Source organism: Doryrhamphus excisus, chromosome 1 (assembly GCF_030265055.1).
Source record: "Doryrhamphus excisus isolate RoL2022-K1 chromosome 1, RoL_Dexc_1.0, whole genome shotgun sequence".
Taxonomy (NCBI): domain Eukaryota; kingdom Metazoa; phylum Chordata; class Actinopteri; order Syngnathiformes; family Syngnathidae; genus Doryrhamphus; species Doryrhamphus excisus.
The window spans coordinates 3,903,587-3,923,727 of record NC_080466.1 but is presented as its reverse complement, the minus strand read 5'-3'; the positions used below and the strand labels follow the sequence as shown (position 1 = coordinate 3,923,727).

General features: G+C 41.4%; 3 protein-coding genes across 8 annotated transcripts in view; 2 read left to right on the top strand and 1 right to left on the bottom strand.

The window, feature by feature from the left end:
- mycbpap (mycbp associated protein) overlaps positions 1-20,141 on the top strand; it is a 49,707-nt gene that overhangs the window by 27,451 nt on the left and 2,115 nt on the right. Inside the window, exons 1-13 of one of the 6 annotated variants that reach the window (XM_058083983.1) lie at positions 9,045-9,161; positions 10,703-10,839; positions 10,957-11,063; positions 11,137-11,320; positions 12,507-12,622; positions 13,232-13,382; positions 14,243-14,361; positions 15,878-15,999; positions 17,217-17,325; positions 17,411-17,603; positions 17,693-17,880; positions 19,090-19,200; positions 19,538-19,633. In XM_058083983.1, the coding sequence (XP_057939966.1) occupies positions 10,746-10,839; positions 10,957-11,063; positions 11,137-11,320; positions 12,507-12,622; positions 13,232-13,382; positions 14,243-14,361; positions 15,878-15,999; positions 17,217-17,325; positions 17,411-17,603; positions 17,693-17,880; positions 19,090-19,200; positions 19,538-19,633 (1,590 nt within the window). In that variant the 5' untranslated portion in view covers positions 9,045-9,161; positions 10,703-10,745. Of the gene's footprint in view, positions 1-9,044; positions 9,162-10,289; positions 10,356-10,375; positions 10,426-10,533; positions 10,840-10,956; positions 11,064-11,136; positions 11,321-12,506; positions 12,623-13,231; positions 13,383-14,242; positions 14,362-15,877; positions 16,000-17,216; positions 17,326-17,410; positions 17,604-17,692; positions 17,881-19,089; positions 19,201-19,537; positions 19,634-20,141 lie in introns of those variants that run through there. The other 5 variants (XM_058083965.1, XM_058083937.1, XM_058083946.1 and 2 more) reach the window with 5 other exon arrangements.
- On the top strand, positions 507-4,448 carry LOC131136835 (GTPase IMAP family member 7-like). The gene is made up of 3 exons (XM_058084119.1): positions 507-626; positions 785-856; positions 2,422-4,448. Exons 1-3 carry the CDS (start codon positions 617-619, stop codon positions 3,351-3,353), a joined length of 1,014 nt encoding a protein of 337 aa, XP_057940102.1. The 5' UTR covers positions 507-616; the 3' UTR covers positions 3,354-4,448.
- Positions 7,919-9,693, bottom strand: rasd2b (RASD family member 2b). The gene is made up of 2 exons (XM_058084080.1): positions 9,092-9,693; positions 7,919-9,021 (listed from the first exon to the last, which is right to left on the bottom strand). The coding sequence occupies exons 1-2, from the start codon at positions 9,675-9,677 to the stop codon at positions 8,513-8,515; spliced, it is 1,095 nt and encodes a 364-aa protein (XP_057940063.1). The 5' UTR covers positions 9,678-9,693; the 3' UTR covers positions 7,919-8,512.

Sequence of the window (20,141 nt, the reverse complement as noted above, 5' to 3'; positions counted from 1 at the left end):
CCATGTCTCCCTACTGTGTGTGATTGTGTGATTGTGTGTGTGTGTGTCTAGTATGGAGGGTGGGAGGGAGGGGCTTTCTTAATATTTGTTCATTCATTATTCAGTATTTGTGTTGGAGCCTATCCCAGCTGTCTTCGGGCGAGAGGCGGGGTACACCCTGGACTGGTCGCCAGCCAATCACAGGGCACATATAGACAAACAACCATTCACACTCACATTCATACCTATGGACACTTTTGGGATGTGGGAGGAAACAGAGATGGCTGAGGGTGGAATTGAACCTCGGTCTCCTAGCTGTGACCTCTCTAAACAACCTGTATTACCAAAATCTCTAGTAAAATCAACTATTAATGACTGAAAAAGCTCTAATGATGCTCCAATGTTGGCTTTCAGTCCCTAAAATAAGTGTGTCCATAATCCAAACAGCTCAGTATTCACGGTCCCAGCTTCAATATAAGGACAATACATGGAAATAGGAAGCACCCTTTGCAGGACCCGCACTTCCAGAAATTTCCCAGTCAAACAAATGTGAGAGCAGAGTTGAGAAGCTGAATAAATTCTCAATTCAGACGTGGAATAAGACACTTTCCCACCTCCTAGCAGGACATTTAAAGTAATGGCTGAAGGTAAGACATAAATAACATCATAAATAACTAATTGGAATTTACTGCATGTTGAAAGAGACAAGTTACTTAAGTTAATGTGAGAATGGAACAACAGAGAAACATAATAATGCCATGGGTGTTTTCCCTTTCTCTGTCCATGTTATTATGTATTATCACAGCAATACCTCTGAGAGAAAAGAAGCAGAAAACTCTACCTCGATCTGATGGGTGTGGTCTGAATAACTTTGACGGTATGTTCATTCATTGTCTCTTTTCTGTCTGAGACTATAATTCCAATAATTCATGTGAGCCAAAAGTTCATGAACTAATAAATTTATGCTCATACACGCTTCATCATTTATCTTAATAGCTTGAGGGGTTACTAGACTGAAAACTGGCCTATTATTATCTAACCATCACAGTAGTGAATATATAAGTATGTGTTTTGATAGTCTTTGTTACTTACTTTACAAGAGCAGACCTAAAAAACCTGTTTTTTGACAATGGCAAGTTATGTATTTAATAATGTTACATTCACTGACAATTGTAGTATTTGGAATCTGTCATTTAACACAACATGGGATTCAAAATGCTAGAAACAGCTCTCAGTCAGTCAAACCCAGGATTATTATCTGTAAATATTATCGTAAATAGTAATGGTGTTGTTGGTCTTACTTTATGGTTGAATCAAGTGATCAGTGCAAGCGTTTGAGTACACTGTAGAGCAGGGGTGGGCAAACTACAGCCCGGGGGCCACATGCGGCCCACCAAGCGTTTGAATCCGGCCCGCCGGTTGTTTGATTTAAACTTTTAACATACAAACTGGTAACATGACTTGCAAGTTGGATGTCTTATTTAGAAAAAAACAACAACAACAAAACTGTCAAATTAAATTACATAGTTTGATGTGGTGGGGCGGCACGGTGGTCTAGGGGTTAGCGCACAGACCTCACAACTAGGAGACTAGGGTTCAATTCTCGGGCATCTCTGTGTGGAGTTTGCATGTTCTCCCCGTGCATGCGTGGGTTTTCTCCGGGTACTCCGGTTTCCTCCCACATTCCAAAAACATGCTAGGTTAATTGGCGACTCCAAATTGTCCATAGGTATGAATGTGAGTGTGAATGGTTGTTTGTCTATATGTGCCCTGTGATTGGCTGGCGACCAGTCCAGGGTGTACCCCGCCTCTCGCCCGAAGACAGCTGGGATAGGCTCCAGCACCCCCCGCGACCCTCGTGAGGAAAAAAGCGGTAGAAAATGAATGAATGAATGAATGAATGTGAGTGTGAATGGTTGTTTGTCTATATGTGCCCTGTGATTGGCTGGCGACCAGTCCAGGGTGTACCCCGCCTCTCGCCCGAAGACAGCTGGGATAGGCTCCAGCACCCCCCGCGACCCTCGTGAGGAAAAAAGCGGTAGAAAATGAATGAATGAATGAATGAATGTGAGTGTGAATGGTTGTTTGTCTATATGTGCCCTGTGATTGGCTGGCGACCAGTCTAGGGTGTACCCCGCCTTACGCCCGAAGACAGCTGGGATAGGCTCCAGCACCCCCCGCGACCCTCGTGAGGAAAAGCGGTAGAAAATGAATGAATGAATGAGTTTGATGTGGTCTGATGTTTAAAGTGCTCCTGAAAAAAGGGACATGAGAACAAACAGCTGATAAAAATTGACATATAATTCAAGGAAAATTATAAGCAAGTGCGTATGTTAAATATATGAAATATATGAACAATATAAACTTGGTTATTCTTAACTAAACAAATGAACAAACATATATATAACGAGCTTAATTGATGAAGCTATCTGGTCTTTCCAGCTCTAGATCTGTCTGGAGGCCTCAGAATAGTCTTGGTGGGAAAAACTGGATCAGGAAAGAGCGCAACAGGAAACACCATACTCGGCAGAGCTGCCTTCAGAGAGGATCCCAGCCCCGTGTCTGTGACCAAGCACTGTGAGACGCAATGCGGTGAAGTGGACGGGACGGCAGTGCAGGTGATTGACACGCCAGGCCTGTTTGACACCGCCATCACAGAAGAAGACTTAAAGTCAAGGATAGAGGAATGTGTCAAGATGTCAGTGCCGGGCCCTCACGCTTTCCTGTTAGTGATCAGGCTCGGCGTGAGGTTCACCGAGGAGGAGCGGAACGCCGTGAAGTGGATCCAGGATAACTTTGGCGATGATGCGTCCATGTACACCATTATGCTGTTTACGTGCAAAGACCAGGCTAAAGCTGACAACGCCCTGAAGGAGTGCAAGGAGCTGCGCAGACTCTCCATTACATTCGGACGCAGATACCATGCCTTCAACAACAACGACGCCGATGATCGAGTCCAGGTCAAAGAGCTCATCACAATGATCAAGGAAATGATACAAGACAACGGCGGCAAACACTACACCAATGAAATGTACGACAAAGCGCAAAGGAAGCTGAAAGAAGAGGAGGAGCGAAAGAAGCAAGAGGAGGAAGACAAGAAGGAGGAGGAGAGAAAGATATGGGATGCGGAGAGAGAGAAGCAAGAGAAGGAGAGGGAAAAGCAGAAAAAGGTTAAAAGAAAGAACATCCGTGTGGCGTCGGCGGCCGCTGTGGTGCTGGTGTTGGCTGGCGTGGTTATAGCGGTGGGGGCGGATACCACGGTGGCGCTGGCTCTTGGCGCACCAACGCTTCTCCTGGGAGTGTTATGTGGCTTAGCTGCTTTTTGTTTGTGGAAAGGAGTGAGGTGCAAAGCTAAATCGGATTTTCCTGTATAGATGGAGGTTAGGGTGCATCAAATTTGAATGCAAACTCCACACAGAGATACCCAAGCGGGAAATGGAACCCGGGTCTCCTAGCTGTGTGGCCTGCACGTTAACCACTTATACACCATCCAGCCTAATACACAAATAATGTTTTGAAAAAACAAAAAGCCACATCTTTGCGGTCGCAAATGCTTAATTGTAAATATGCAAAGATTCACAACCAATTATAAATGAATTGATAATTGACTGATACTATGACTCTTACTTAATAAATTATATTAAATATAATTTGGTGTGGAGTTTGCATGTTCTCCCCGTGCATGCGTGGGTTTTCTCCGGGTACTCCGGTTTCCTCCCACATTCCAAAAACATGCTAGGTTTAATTGGCGACTCCAAATTGTCCATAGGTATGAATGTGAGTGTGAATGGTTGTTTGTCTATATGTGCCCTGTGATTGGCTGGCGACCAGTCCAGGGTGTACCCTGCCTCTCGCCCGAAGACAGCTGGGATAGGCTCCAGCACCCCCGCGACCCTCGTGAGGAAAATGGATGAATGAATGAATGAATGAGTTCTCCTCCTATTTTGTGTGGAAGTGGTAACTTTTTGGCTTCTTATTTTGTCTTTCCCCACCCGCGGCCATCTCTGTGTGGTCCATAGGTATGAATGTGAGTGTGTTATATGGGCCCTGCCTTTCACCCAAAGTAACCTGGGATAGGCTCCAGCATACTCCCACAACCCTAATGAGGATAAGCGGCAAAGAAAATGGATGGATCGATCTGCCCTGTCATGACTGACTGTACCCACACCACTTCTTCCCCAAAGGCTCCAGCTCTCCCATGACCCAATTGGGGACAAGACATCCTTAATATTATATATTGTATATGACAGTCATAAGACTCCATATTTTTTGTTGTTGTAACATTTTAACATTGTAAAGTGTCATGCAAATGTAGACAGAAGTTGGTCACTGTACTGTATGATAAAGGAATTTAGAGCGATACTGTCCCCTAGTGGTACTTTTCTGTTATTGCTGAAATAGATTTATCTTATGTGTGTGTACGCCATACAGTAGAAGAAATAATCTCCCGTTGATTGTGTTTACATCTTTACGAAGACATGAACGGTTCATAATTTAATATCAACAAAATAATTCAAAAAGGTAATACATAGAATTTTCCAGCTTCACTCACTTTATCAGAAATATATAAATTAATGAATCATGCTGTTTTGTGGCTGACTACCATATTATAGTAAAAAAAAGATATGCTTATTGAAGTAAATTTAATAATTGTCACACATAAAAATAGCCAAATAAACTGACATATTATGTAAGGCATTCAGAAAAGGCAGTCAAAGATGCTGTGAATGATGTGTAGTATTCTATACTACTCTCCACAATAATACTACTGTAATGTTCAATGAGACTTGACTTGATCGGAACAACAGACTTTTATTGCAGTTTTGAAGGATCTCACAACAGGTTCAATAATCCCGAATTAAAAATATGGGCTACTGTTGCTGTAGTAACCCACGATAACAGTAGGGGGAGTCCAAGAGTTGCACAACCCCGTTTATTTCACAAGAACCACTTTTAGGATGCTTTCACACTTGACCATCATCATTCTTCTTTTTTTTTACTTTTGGCCTGGATGATATGATATGTATGCACCATATATGCAGTATCATCAGTATCATTGTGTGAACCTATGGCTGAAAATCTTCTGCGTCTTTTCAAAAAATGCCAACCAGGTTTAGAGACAGCTACTTCCCCCTGGCCATCAGACTGCTCAATGCCAAATAAGCCCCTCTACCTGCCCACACGCACAACCAAAACATTAAATTATTGTTATTTATTCTATATTATTTAAATTATTTGTACAAATTACTGTTTACGCTGTACATTGTTGTTCATGTTTATGTAATCTATTTATTCTCCACATTATTTTTTATTTTTATTTTTTATTTTTTATTTTTTATTTTTTATTTTTTATTTTTTATTTTTTATTTTTTATTTTTTATTTTTTATTTTTTATTTTTTATTTTTTATTGTATTTTTTTTATTTTTTATTTTTTATTTTTTATTTTTTATTTTTTATTTTTTATTTTTTATTTTTTATTTTTTATTGTATTTTTATTATTTTTTATTTTTTATTTTTTATTTTTTATTTTTTATTTTTTATTTTTTATTTTTTATTTTTTATATTTTATTTTTTATTTTAATTAATTAATTAATTAATTAATTAATGTATTTATTTATTTTTATTTATTTTATTACAAGGGAGCCAGGCAATTGGCAATTTCACTGTGTTATTGTGCAATGACAATAAAGAAAGTCTATGTCAATGTCAATGTCTATGTCTATGTCTATGTCTATGTCTATGTCTATGTCTATGTCTATGTCTATGTCTATGTCTATGTCTATGTCTATGTCTATGTCTATGTCTATGTCTATGTCTATAAAATAATATTTATAGTCCAACCATATAGCAAACTCACAGTAAGTGACAATCAGCTGGTGGCAGATGGAAATCTATACGATTGCGTATGTTCTTACTCCCTGCTTGTCATTTAGCTGCCCTTTCATGGACTTGCGTGACAGGCTGCCTACACCCCCCCCCCCCTCCATCCATATCTCTGTTGACTGATCTCTCCTGTATGCCATGAAGTAGTGACTAATTACGCTGCTGACAAACACCACCGGCTTCACAATGAGGTGACATGCTAACATTTCCACCAGATGTCTGAGGTAACACAGACACCCGCAATGGCGCTATGAGATTAAACAGTGATAAATGTTCTGATGTAATATATTGAATGAATGATATAAAAAAAATGGTCATTCAGAGAATGATGAGTACTGAAATAAGTTTTTGGATGGCTCTGCATGCTGGCTTTACAGAGTTTTTTTCTAACACAGAGTCCTACTGACATCAATGCGATTCGGACTTCCTTATATGGGCTGATTAGATTAGATCGCCTGCATTCAGTAAACATGGACTTAGTATCTGAAAATTTGGGAGTGTGACCAATCACAGTTGAGTTGGCGTGGTGGGGGGACCGTTTACGTCTATGGAAAAACTACAGAAAGAGGTGCAGAATATGGAAGATCTAGACAGCTTTCTTTGCGAGTTATTGTGTGTAGCTGCTCTATAGGAGTCCACAACTCAATCAAAACAGCAAAAATGAGCATAATAGGTCTCATTGAAATCATCACATTCCACAGTGTGTCATAACAGTTATCCAATTAAAGCAAAGTGAGAATCGAGGCGGAGTAAGGTGTCAAGAAGATGTGTGAGATAGTAATTCATGACTGTTTTGTGGTGTTAGAAATCTCAATGATGCCATATTGCCAGCAGTGTTTTGTTTTGCTTTATCATGACAGTGATATTTCACACCTTTTCTTTGTGGTTATCGTCTGAGGTATTTTGAAATAAAGCTAATGAAATGAATATCATGATTTCATAAATTATAGGTTTTGTTGTCAAGCTGAAGAAAAGCTGAAGAAATTATGACAATGTACAAAGTGCAGGCATTTTCGGCCTGTAGCTCATTTTTTTTATTGTAAAAATACTGTCTGATATATTATTAGACAGAAAACGCATTTGCTTTGTAAAATGTAACAAAGCTAATTTGGCGTTAGCATCTGTGATACAAAATACAGCCTTCAGTTTTCCTGTATAAGCGTCCCTCACGACACACACACAGTCATACACATATATACACAAATAGAGTAAAGTGTGGGTGATTTGTGTGATTCATGCAAGAGATTTCTGGCAAGCACGGTGGAATAGTGGTTGTCATGTCTGCCTCACAGTCAGGAGACCCTCAGTATGGAGTTTGCGTACACATGTGCACATACGCCGACTTCCTTCCACTTCCCAAAAACATAGTGGATATAGTCTAAATCAGGGGTCTCAAACTCAGTTTACCTGGGGGCCACTGGGGCTAGGGTCTGGGCAAGGCTGGGCCGCATCAGGTTTTACAAAAAAAAAAAAAACAACGCATTTATTAAAAACAGAAAAATATACAAACTTTGGTTCCGATTTTCTACAATAAAAGCTCTGATAAAACATTCCACTGTTCTCAATTATCTTAATTTTTATTTTTCTACACAAAATAAGATGAAAAAAATAAATAAATCAAGAATAAAGAAAATCAATCAATCAGTAATAAATAAATATAATAATAATAATAATAAAACGGCAAATAATAAAAACTTAAGAAACCGCATATAGTTGGTGGGTAGACAAATTATTTTTTTCAGATTAAAATGAACAAAGCATTATTAGAGCCCTGTAGACATGACAAAACACGACTATAGTCACATTTATACTCTTTTTTTTTTTATTTACAACATATTGCGCAACTGCAGGGTCTTGAGACACATGCTAACTCGCAAACTAGAGAGCTAGCGAGCTAAACGGTAGCCTCCAAGTTATTTCCTTTAAACTTAAATAGCCAAAAACGTACCACTTCCACACGGATAGGGAGGATAACTATTAACAGTTATTTAACCTTTAACATGAACATGAATCAAACGTAATCATTTTTTCTGGGTACATGATACCATACAGCATCCATATCAAACTTGCACGGGCCGCACTAACATTAAACTTTCATATCAAGGTGGGGGCCTCAAACTAGTGGCCACGTGTTTGAGACCCCTGGTCTAAATTGTCCAACAGTTGTGAATGTGAGTGCTTGTTTGTATATGTGCCCTGTGATTGCTGTGATCTGCCTGTCACTTGAAGGTCAACTGGGATAGACTCCAGCTCAATAACGGGTAGAAGCGGTGGTACAGAAAATAAATAAGGAAAGAGAGTAAGGTGCGGGTGTTGAGAAGTAGACCTTTGACTACACAGCGGGTTATGCAACTGTCATCATAATCAAATAACTGACTCAACATCCTCCCACAGTCTCTATGACACACACACACACACACACACACACACACACACACACACACGCACACACGCACAGGTTTGATATCAAGAGCTGAGTGGACTATTAAAAAGATTTATTTCAATATCATACAGTATAAAATGCAATATTTACAGAATTCCATGATCATCTGTTCATTTTTTTAATGAAATATAATATTTATAATAATATTTGATGGCACCACCAGGCCATGAAAATGAAAATTAATAATAATAATAATAAATGTCGTCTCATTGAATGTGACATCTTTCTTGTGTTTTGCCGCACTTTTGCGCACTCTGTGTGCCAATGACATGTCGCAGATCCGCGCTAAAGCTCGGCCTGCGCGCCAGCGGGTACAGGACCCCACAAGCATCACCTGCAGGCGACTGGACTCGTATGCGCCCAGTGCGCATTGCTTGATAACTACGGAGAGATAATTTGCGGTGCTGAGATGGCCGCGTTTCAGCCGGAAGCCCACCGCGCTTCGCCAAAGCTTCGAACACTTTCTCCAGATTGGTGCTGTCCTTTGCAGACGTTTCAAAGTAGGCACAGTTGTCACCGAGAGCTTGGAGAACCTCCGTCTGTGAGACGTCCCTCTCGGACTGCAGGAGATCCACTTTATTAGCGCACACCACCAAGGCGAGTTGAGACCGTTTCGTGAGTTTGGATTTGGCTGCCAGGATCTCCTGTCTGAGGGCGCAGACCTCTTCGAAAGAGCTCCTGTCATCCAGGCTGAAGACCAGCAGAAAAATGTCCCCTAAAGCCACAATTACGCATTTCATTTATATGATTCCCACATTTCGCCATGCCAAAAATAAGATACGCACCTGTAAGAATGGACAATCGCCGCTTGGCTGGGAAGTCTCTCTCCCTGGATGCATCCAGGATATCGATTTGGTAAGTCTCACCGCGGATACGGAACAGTTTACGCACAAAATCCTCGGATGTGGGCTTGTATTCTTCCACAAATCCATCTCGGAGGTATCTTCGCAGTATGGAAGTCTTACCCACCCGTGGCGCGCCAAGAACCACAATGCGCTTACAGTTCTGCGGCTTAGTGGAGAGCAAGTGCTCGTTTCGGGGATCTTCACATATTTGGCGACGCCAGGTTTGGCCGTGGAGAACCAGAGCTGCGAGCTGATGCAGAGGAGATGTTTTACACGGGTTGGTATTATGAGTGGATTCCCTCATGGCTGAACCTGAATCCGTCTTCTTCTTGTCCTGTTTCAACTGCGCCGTGGCCACTCTGAGGATGCCCACTTTGATTCCCGACGAGTTTAGGTGTTGTGATGCGTTTTTGTACGCCAGCAGGATTTTGGAGGACACGGAGCTCTGGGGGCCATGCAAGGATGGGCAGCCGTCTTTGTGAGGGATGGTGGTCTGTGAACCAGTGGAGATGCTCTCAACTTCCATCTTGTTGTGATGAGTGTTACGCAGAAACTGCCCAGTGGTTGAGTCCAAGTGTCCATACATAGACTTAGCCTTGATCACGTGGTCCACGATGTGCGTCATGATCGACAGACCACTTGAATGTTTTGCTCCATCATATGTGAACTGATCTTTCAATGACTTCAAAATATATTTAGCCCATCATAATGCCGGTAATATGTCATATTTTTTTTAACATGTTTACTTTTAAAACCTATTTCCTGTGGGTAACTTCCAAGTAATTGGTAATTTTACTGTGCTGGTATATACTTCCTGTCATTGAAATGAATATTGTAACAAGATATTATTGTTCATTGGCAAACAGCATGTGCAAAAATATAACTATCGCCTATTGTTACGTGTTGCCTATACCTGCAAGTAAATGTAAATACGTGTCATTTCATATTAATTGACGTATTTAAAATCTGTTTTGTTCTTTTTAACGTATCCTCTCATTTATATTCTATTGTGTGTGAATCCATATTGTTAATCAAAGTTGTCATTGCATTTTGCCGTTTTGTAAGAGTTGCTTTTGATGAAGCAAAAGTGAAAAAGAACTTAGTGAAAATCTAGCATCGCAGCAACACTAGGCATTACGGTAAGTGTTTGCATTGGTTGCTAGGCTGCCTGGACTGCCTGACGAAAATTGTTGGCGTTAAAGAGGTAAAGCTGACCCGTGTTCTTGTTTCTTTCTTTTTATGAGTGACATCTTGTGTCCGTTGCATTGTTCGAGGTGAGCGTTGATCAAGTATAACAAGTTCAGTTCATACTTTCATTGTGCTTACAGGCCCACTCGATATCCCCATAAAGCTAAACAGTGGCAGGACACAATGACGTCATTAATACGCGCACTAAGACAGAGTCACATGACGTAATCAGTCCGTGAATGTTTCATGCTAGGTGAAGTTAGAATGTAACGTTTGAGAAAAGAGTATTAGTTGTCATGCCAGTGTGTGTATATGTGTGTGAAAAATGACTTTTTAACTGACTACATGTTACTTCCATTGCAGAATAATACATCAAAGCAAGTCACCAAAGATCACAACAACTCTCATGGCCCAAGTGCTCAAAAATCAGTCAAAGGATGCGAGCAAAAATGCTCCCTCGGGGAATCTGCCTCTTGGATCTCAACCCATGGCTCATTCAGGTGTGTTCTTCTTGTCCTCAACAATGACATGCTTCTCAGTGGTGATGTTTGTCATTGATCCAGAAATGTATTCATGGAGCTAACGTCATTTTTGGGGGGGTAAATCTCTGCCTTTAGGATCTGAAGAGTTTCAGTTTGATAACAGACAGATGCTTCTTCCACACAGCATCCTGGGCAGTTTGGATGAATTTAGAAAGTATCTGGTGACGAGAGGCGAGACAGAGGTGAAGTTATTTTTGTCTGCATGCACCATACTTAAACTATCTATCTCAACACTGATTTACTTCTTTGGTCCAGTTGCTGAAGCAAGTACCAAGTTCCCAAAGAGACCCTTCATCTCATGTGCTTGGAAAGCATCCTTCTGAAGAGGCTAAGAACAAGCAAGATATTTCTTTAGGTCATAGAAACTTTCAGGCAAAGGCCCTGCAGAATTGGGATGCATATATTAGACAGCGAAAACGGCAGCAGAACATGTTATCCGGTGAGTTTGCGTATATCAAAACATCAAGAAATCGTATTTTGAAAGCATAATTACGGCTGTCAAGAGTGTGGTTCATTTGTGGTTCATTGATAAGTAGTCTGTTTTTTAAATTCGCCTAAAAAATGCTGAGAAAAGCCCTCACTTTGAGGTATTTTCATTATCCTGGCCCCGATCAGAAGATCACAAAGCAGTGCTAGACAACAAGCTAAAATACCGACCTGTAACCTCGTCCCTTTAAGGCAGGGGTGGGCAATTAATTTTTATCAGGGGCCGCATGAGAAGCCTGAATTGTGTCAGAGGGCCACCAACTTTCTTTCATTGTAAAATACTTAAATTAAATATTTTGAATAGCTCTAAGTTCCCCGCGATGTCCTCAATCCGCCTCGTTACAGTGCGTCGGGAGAGTGAAACGTTCTCAAATGCGCCTTTTTTCTCTGGGCACATCAGCGCAGCAGAGTCCAATAAACACTCCTTAATAAACTCTCCGTCGGAAAACGCCTTACTTTTTCTGCCGATTTTGTGAGAAATGACATAACTTGTCCTGACGGCTGCATCTCTGGGAGTGTGAAGTTTAGTGAAAAATCCTTGTTGGGTTTGTAGTTTTGCAAGCAATGCATCAGACTCCCTTGCACGCTCTTCACCAGACAGATTTCTGTATTTATCTTCATGCTTGGTGGTGTAGTGGCGATTCAAATTATATTCTTTAAACACAGCAACCTGTGTACCACAGACTAAGCACACTGCTTTGCCTTTACTTTCTGTAAAGAAATATTTGGAAGTCCATGTTTTGTTGAAAATACGGCATTCGTTATCAACTTTTCTTTTCTTGGGGTGTGCCGACATCTTGGGGATAACCTCGCGAACAGCATCACCTTCACTCACACACGTGTATACGCGAGTGAAGGTGCTACGTCTACGACGTGCATACGTAGCGACGTAACGCTTTTCAAAATAAAATTTCAAAATAAAAGTTAAAAAAAAAGTTTAATTTATGGTGTTTATGATTGGCCTCACGCGGGCCGGACAGGGACGTACAAAGGGCCGGATGTGGCCCGCGGGCCTTAATTTGCCCAGGTCTGCTTTAAGGCATCAGGGAGTGAGATTTACCAACATACTTTCACACTAGCTGGCATCCATTACACTATGTACACTATTTATGTATTTTTCTGGTTCCATCTATGTCAAGGACGGCTCCAAAGGCCAGTGGAGAACTTATTGATGAACCAAGATTACAGTTTCAAAGAAATCCAGGAGCAGCGAGAACTTCTAAGACGAGTCTTGCCACTAATCCAGTCAGGATATGTATGATTCTGTGTCATGTTTTTGCATCTTTTCTTTAGTATTATAAAAGCAGTGATTCTCAACTGGTGGATCAGGACCCAAAAGTGCCTCACAGAACTGTTTTCAGTGGGTCACGGGTCTGTGCTATTTGCTTACTACACCATGTTTATAGACAACTTGGCAAAACTTGAGCAGGCGGGAAAGGACATAAAGTGTGAACTGAACATGCTGTCCATCCAACACACCGCTAGATCACCTTTATATCAGATGGAGAAGAGAGCGTTATAAATATGAGATGAGCCGTGCTCGCATTCAACTCTTCAGACACACCATGTACGGAAAAGACATTCTTGTTTAAATAATTTTGGAATATGTGGATAAAAATGAATTGTTCCTCAGTCCTAAGAGCGCAGGGCAGGATACTGTATAACGCTTGCAATACATTAGAAAGTAACAGTTACTTTTAATATAACATATAATATTATAATATTTAAGTTTTGTTTGAAAAATTTCAGCAATTTGGATTTGCGCTTGCCACCGAGGGACAATGGTATGTCCCAGTTGAGAACCACTGCTCTAAAGCTTTGTTGTCATTATCTTGACAGGATTGTTTTTCCTTCTGTGCCATAGGGGTACCGTGTGGGAAGTGAATTTTGGAGTTTCCCACAGCACTATGGGGATGAAGTAAGTGGCATCAGAGCCACACTGACACTGACAGAACAAGGCAAACAGAAACCTCTCACAATTGTCAGACAACCGTGCAGCATTCTCCAGGAATCAGGTATACTGTACTCAAACACACATAGCCAGACGCTTCAGTTTCATTGTGCTTACTTTGCACTGTTTTTCAAAATATGTCAAGACAAGGTCGGCTGCGAGATTAACTCCAAAAAACACGACTTTTGAATTAGGCTTCTGATCACTTTAACTAAATGTGATGGAAAGTTTTCAGTTTTCACACAAGAGTTGTAGCTATTGTCCAGAAAGTGCTTGAAAGTGAACTTGGCCCTCGGCGAGAAATTACATTCTGTGTTTATTGATTCATTCAGGAAACCCTGCCTTCTATCACAGTGTTTCCCACAGGACTGCAATCTAGATGTGGTGTTGGGTTGCAATGTCAAATTTGCATTATTGTGCAATGTGAAATTGCAACATGAACTTATTATTAAACAACAGAACGTGAAGTTACTGAGTTACGGGTATTGCTTAATTTTGTCCAGCGGCTTACAACTTCCTGGGGTGCACATCTGCTCATTGTACATCCAACATCTCACTGTATTGATGGACAGATTAATCATAATGCACAAGCAAGCCAGTTGTGGTAATGTGCAGATTAGTTTTTTTTTAAAAAGAGGAGTATGGAAGTGTAATGACAAGCGACATACACGGTCCCATTTTAATGTGTTTGTGAGCTTGGGTGAACAGGTAGCGCCAAATAAAAAAAAAACCCATAAGGTTTAAAAAAAAAAAAGGTTGTGCCAAATCTACCTGTGGCAGTCTGACTTTTTCATTCATTTAAAAAAAAAATCCATAACAGGTCTTCAACCTTTGCCTTACTATCCCAAGGCAAAATGTTCCAAAGACTCATATTAAAGACTACGGGTATTTATTTTTGTAATCCTTCCTTCCAATGCTTATTAGGAATCACTTCTTCTGAGGTGCTGCATCCAGCTTCACAGATTTGGGACCCAAATACGAACCTGCATCGCCACCGTCACATGATTAAAGATGTCCTACAGGGTTTAGACATCAACAAAACGGTAATGCAAACTCCTATATGGCTGAACTCCAGCTTACATAATATGTTCTTGAATGCAACTGATGAGTAGTGAGGGGGCCCCTAAAGCGGCATGTTCAGCCTCATCTGAAGAGAATCAAAATGTTCTGTCATTATCTGTGGCTATCTTGTGTCCCTAATATACTTTGTCCTACTGTCTGGGTTGTCCTGGTTTATGTCCACACTAACTCCATTTAAGCGCACCGTCTCAATTGGGCGGTGCTTTCAGGTCCGCTATGAAGATAGGGCGCAAAAAACACACACTTTTGGTGGCTTAGGAAGTTTAGCTGATGATATTAACCACAATAATGTTCGAGAAAGACAATTTCTAACCTGAATAGTTATAAAAATACTAAGAGTGGAAGCAAATATTAAACGATAGCGTCACTGCTGTCGAAATTTATCAGCCCTCAGTGGCCCGCAAACTAGGCTGTGACCCCAAGTAGTTGCCTGCCTTGCCTGGTGGCAAGTCATGCCCCCTGCCTGTGACGTATCAAAACAAAACATCCATTATTAATGTTTTAATTTGCATGATTATATCAGCACGGGCAGCCAGACCGGCTAATTTATTCATACTCTGTCCTTTTCAATCACCTTTGCGGATGACATAAGCAAAAAAAATGACAGCAAGGTGTGTTATGGTGTCATGCTGTTGCCTAATATGTTAATTTTGGGTATGGAGATCCTTCTCACAGACTACACACTGTCAGGAGAATGAATTCAGATGACAGCAGAGCAGAAAGAAAATATTATACTTGATAATACAGTAAACCTCGGATTTACGCATATACCGGATATAAATCCGATATATGCGTAAAACGGACATTTTCCGGTATACGCATATAACGGATTTCGCTTATATCGGACAAAACCAGTGGGAACAATTGAATCCGATATATCCGAGGTTTACTGTATATTTATTCATTATATTTATATTACAAATATTTGAACCAACATTTAAAATCCCTCATTAAAATAACCCAAATGCCACATTATGTCTGCCCAGTTACCATTCATTCATTCATTAAATTTCTACCGCTTTTCCTCACGAGGGTCGCAGGGGGTGCTGGAGCCTATCCCAGCTGTCTTCAGGCGAGAGGCGGGGTACACCCTGGACTGGTGGCCAGCCAATCACAGGGCACATATAGACAAACAACCATTCACACTCACATTCATACCTATGGACAATTTGGAGTCAAAAATTAACCTAGCATGTTTTTTGGAATGTGGGAAGAAACCGGAGTACCCAGAGAAAACCCACGCATGCACGGGGAGAACATGCAAACTCCACACAGAGATGGCCGAGGGTGGAGTTACCGTTCAAATATAAATAAATTACTGTAAATTGCATTGCACAACAACATGAATTTGATATTATTTGCCTCTGCTAGAGGACAATTAACAGGACACATTTTACTAGGTGCATTTGTGACTTACTCATAAAGGTTGTGTAATAATAATAATAATAATGATGGCCAGAATGTGTCACTTTATTTCAGGACTTCAGCAGATTGGAGGTCATTGGTTCAAGCAAACCAGCTGCCAAAGTGTGCCACAGTCCCTTGTTGAATGAGGCAGTGGAGGAGAACAAACAGTACTGCAAGATTGAAACTGAGAAAGTGTAAGAAATATCATCGCAATGTAATAAGTTGACACAAGAAATAAAATACATCAGCTGTAAGATACTTTCGGTGACAAAAGTGACCCGGGTCAATTATGTTGTATATTAAATTAGTGATCCGTTTTCTTCTTTCTTTTCAGAAGCTAAAGAAGCTCAGTCAATGAATGCTTAGTGCTTAATATGAACATAACACATCATGAGAGGTGATGGTTATGGACAATGTAGAAGCTAATTTGTGGTTTATTCTTTTATATTGTGGTTATTGTTATTAAGCAATACAAACCAGGCTCCTGCTCCGGTTATACAAGGACGTTGCAGCATGCCACCGATTGTGTAATCTCAGAGCACTCCCCACAGGACACTGTGAGGGACACGGTCTAACGCCTTTTCCAAGTCTACAAAGCACATGTAGACATGTAATGTAATGTTGTTAAAAATGGCATTTGATTTGGGCGACACTAAACAGTGTTTATGACTTTCATCATTCATTCATTTTCTACCGCTTATCCTCACGAAGGGTCGCGAGGGTGCTGGAGTCTATCCCAGCTGTCTTCGGGTGAGAGGCGGGGTACACCGGCCAATCACAGGGCACATATAGACAAACAACCATTCACACTCACATTCATACCTATGGACAATTTGGAGTCGGCAATTAACCTAGCATGTTTTTGGAATGTGAAACCGGAAACCTGGAAAAAAGCCTATCCCAGCTGTCTTCGGGCGTAAGGCGGGGTACACCCTGGACTGGTCGCCAGCCAATCACAGGGCACATATAGACAAACAACCATTCACACTCACATTCATACCTATGGACAATTTGGAGTCGCCAATTAACCTAGCATGTTTTTGGAGTACCCGGAGAAAACCCACGCATGCACGGGGAGAACATGCAAACTCCACACAGAGATGCCCGAGGGTGGGATTGAACCCTGGTCTCCTAGCTGTGAGGTCTGCGCGCTAACCCCTAGACCACCGTGCCGCCCAAAAACCCACACATGAAACATGCAAACTCCACACAGAGTGGAATTGAACTAAGGGTCGCCTAGCTGTGAGGCCTGCGTGCTAACCACTCGTCATCCGTGTTTATGATTTTATGACTAGAACTCAAATGTCAAGCCAGTGACTTTGACTTGACTTTAAAGACTTGGGACTTGCAAAACACCGACCTGCTCCCACCTACACCCACTCAGTGTTTGCTGTGCTATTTTCCTCCACAGTGATACATCAACACGTTATGATGACGATCAGTCGGACAGGTTGCTCATTCCTGCCTTGAGGTTTGCTGGTCAGCTCGCCAGCTGGACTGGAAACTCTCCTTGTCAGCAGGTACATTATGGTTTTGCATTCTTTGAACATAGTGGTATCACCTTCATCTCTTGTCTTGTTTTTGTTTTTTTTTGTTTTTTTCCAGGGACAGGTGAGAATCAGCACAACAGTAACATTTGAGGCTCTTGTCGGCGAACTCGTCTCATCTCAACTCCAAATCCACAACGTGGGCAGCACAGCCATCCTCTTCAGTTGGCAGAAGCTTCCAATCCCACAGAGTTTCTCAAACCTGCAATCACAATCAAACAGCCCACACTTCTACTTCAACACCTCTTCTGGTACAGACGCAAACACAAGCGGCTGCCCGTTAAACGCTGCTTGTCTCTGTGTCATAACTTTTCACCATTTACTCTTTTTACTTCTCCAGGTGTCATCTATCCAGGTGGAACCCTGGAGATTGAGTTTATATTTAAGTCCGCGAGACCGGGCCTCCTAACTGAATGTTGGCAGCTCAACACCCATCCTATACTGCTGCAAGGGGCCTCCATTCAGGTCACACTCAAGGGGGTGTCTCTGTACCAGGACACAACTGAAAACCAGAGGCAATTCATACAGGTATGGCGTACTAGCAAGATAAAAAGTACAGTAAACCTCGGATATATCGGATTCAATTGTTCCCACTGGTTTTGTCCGATATAAGCGAAATCCGTTATATGCGTATACTGGAAAATGTCCGTTTTACACATATATCGGATTTATATCCGGTATATGCGTAAATCTGATTTTATCCGTTATAACAAGGCACTTCCTTGACTATGTTTCCAATGTACCTGGACTGGGCAATGAAAAGAGACGTAAGGTAATGAGAATTTAACTTTATTGGACTCTGAGCATAACAAATTGTTAATTAAGCTAGGCCCTGTTACGCCCGTCAGGCCTACGTTATTTCCAATAGTGAGGTTAAGATCTCATTCAATAAATCCCAGGGTGTTTTCTGGCAGCATTTGCCAGAATAACCCAGTTTCGTCGGCATTAAAAATGTCCTCTGCTTTAAAACGTCTCAGAATGTCAGCTAGCTTCGGAGCGCCACGATGTGGCCATCCGATATATTCATTCATTCATTCATTTTCTACCGCTTTTTCCTCACGAGGGTCGCGGGGGGTGCTGGAGCCTATCCCAGCTGTCTTCGGGCGTAAGGCGGGGTACACCCTAGACTGGTCGCCAGCCAATCACAGGGCACATATAGACAAACAACCATTCACACTCACATTCATACCTATGGACAATTTGGAGTCGCCAATTAACCTAGCATGTTTTTGGAATGTGGGAGGAAACCGGAGTACGCATGCACGGGGAGAACATGCAAACTCGGGGGTGGAATTGAACCCTGGTCTCCTAGCTGTGAGGTCTGTGCGCTAACCCCTAGACCACCGTGCCGCCCCCCATCCGATATATGCGAGGGAAATTTAATGGAAATGCATTGGAACGGGACTGGAGATTTTGTCCAAAATAGGCGAAATCCGTTATAAAAAATCCGATATATGCAATGAATTTTTATTGGAAATGCATTACAGAAAAATCGGTTCTTTTTTTTGTCTGTCCGTTGTGAGCGAATTTCCGATATATCCGAGTCCGATATATCCGAAGTTTACTGTACTTCATTCTATCTTCTCAGGTATAGCATGGGAGCATATATTAGCGCTGTACATTGGAGTCCATGAATTAGCTTTTTGGTATGGACGGGGGCAAGAGGCCGACTCATTCTCTGCCCCTTTTTCCTGACAGTGTGTACTTTAAACTGCCATTTTTATTGTACGTCCACAGCGAAATTTGGAAGAGACAGTAAGTAAAAAAATCTGCCAGATGATAATGTACGATGTGCTGCGGGGGATCCGGACTCCAGTGAGAGCCACCTCTCCTGCAGAACCATTCAAGGTAAACGAGCAGCTTCTCTCCGCCTGAACCTTCCATATTTAGCTTAATATATGCTTTAATAGCGCACAACTGATCATATCTTCAACTTGTCCCAGTTGCTACACTATAAAAGGAGTCATGTTGCATGTTACCTAACTGGGTCGATTGAGAGGGTTGATTAAATAGTTTCAAGCCAATGTAGGACATTGCTGTCATTCTCCTCATCTATTTCTTGACAGACAGGGGAATCTGTCATGCAAGGGGACGTTTTAATGTAGCCAAACATTCTGAATTCTATGTTATTTTTTAATGCTGTGTTACATTTATACCGTTTGAATTATGTTTTATCCATCCATAGTTGCAGTACCTTGATCAGTCGGAAGAGGAGCTGAAGAAGCTTTTGCAAGAAATGAATCCAGAACGCATTTGGCAGCCTTCTGAATCACCCAGACAGGTACAGTGTTAATTATGTACTGCAGTTAATCTCTGACATTGAAGTTTTTAGTAACTATTTCAAGATGGTGCTTTCTCAGAGTCGGCAACAATGAAACTGAACCATTGTTAAGATGAATACTTCATTTGTAGTGGCTGAATTGTCACCTCAAAAGCAACACCGTCCATTACACCTCTTATAAATATACTGCTGGAGTCGGACACAGTAAGACAGATCCTGAGGTTTATGGAACAGAAAAGTCAAGTGGTATTGCCCCCAAAGAAATGTCACCAACCCTAAACCGGATGATCCAATTGGTGCCGACTGCAGTTCAATAACCATCAGACAGCATCTGCAAGATAAGGGTTTTAACCCTTAGATGCACGAGTGACTGGACCCTACACTCGTCCATAAGTGGGTCAAAAATGACCCATACTAGAATCAATGCGTTTTTATGCCAATTTTGCCCTTTTGGTTAGAAATAATCACTTGTATTATATTTAGAACCACACAAGAATGTTTTCACGTT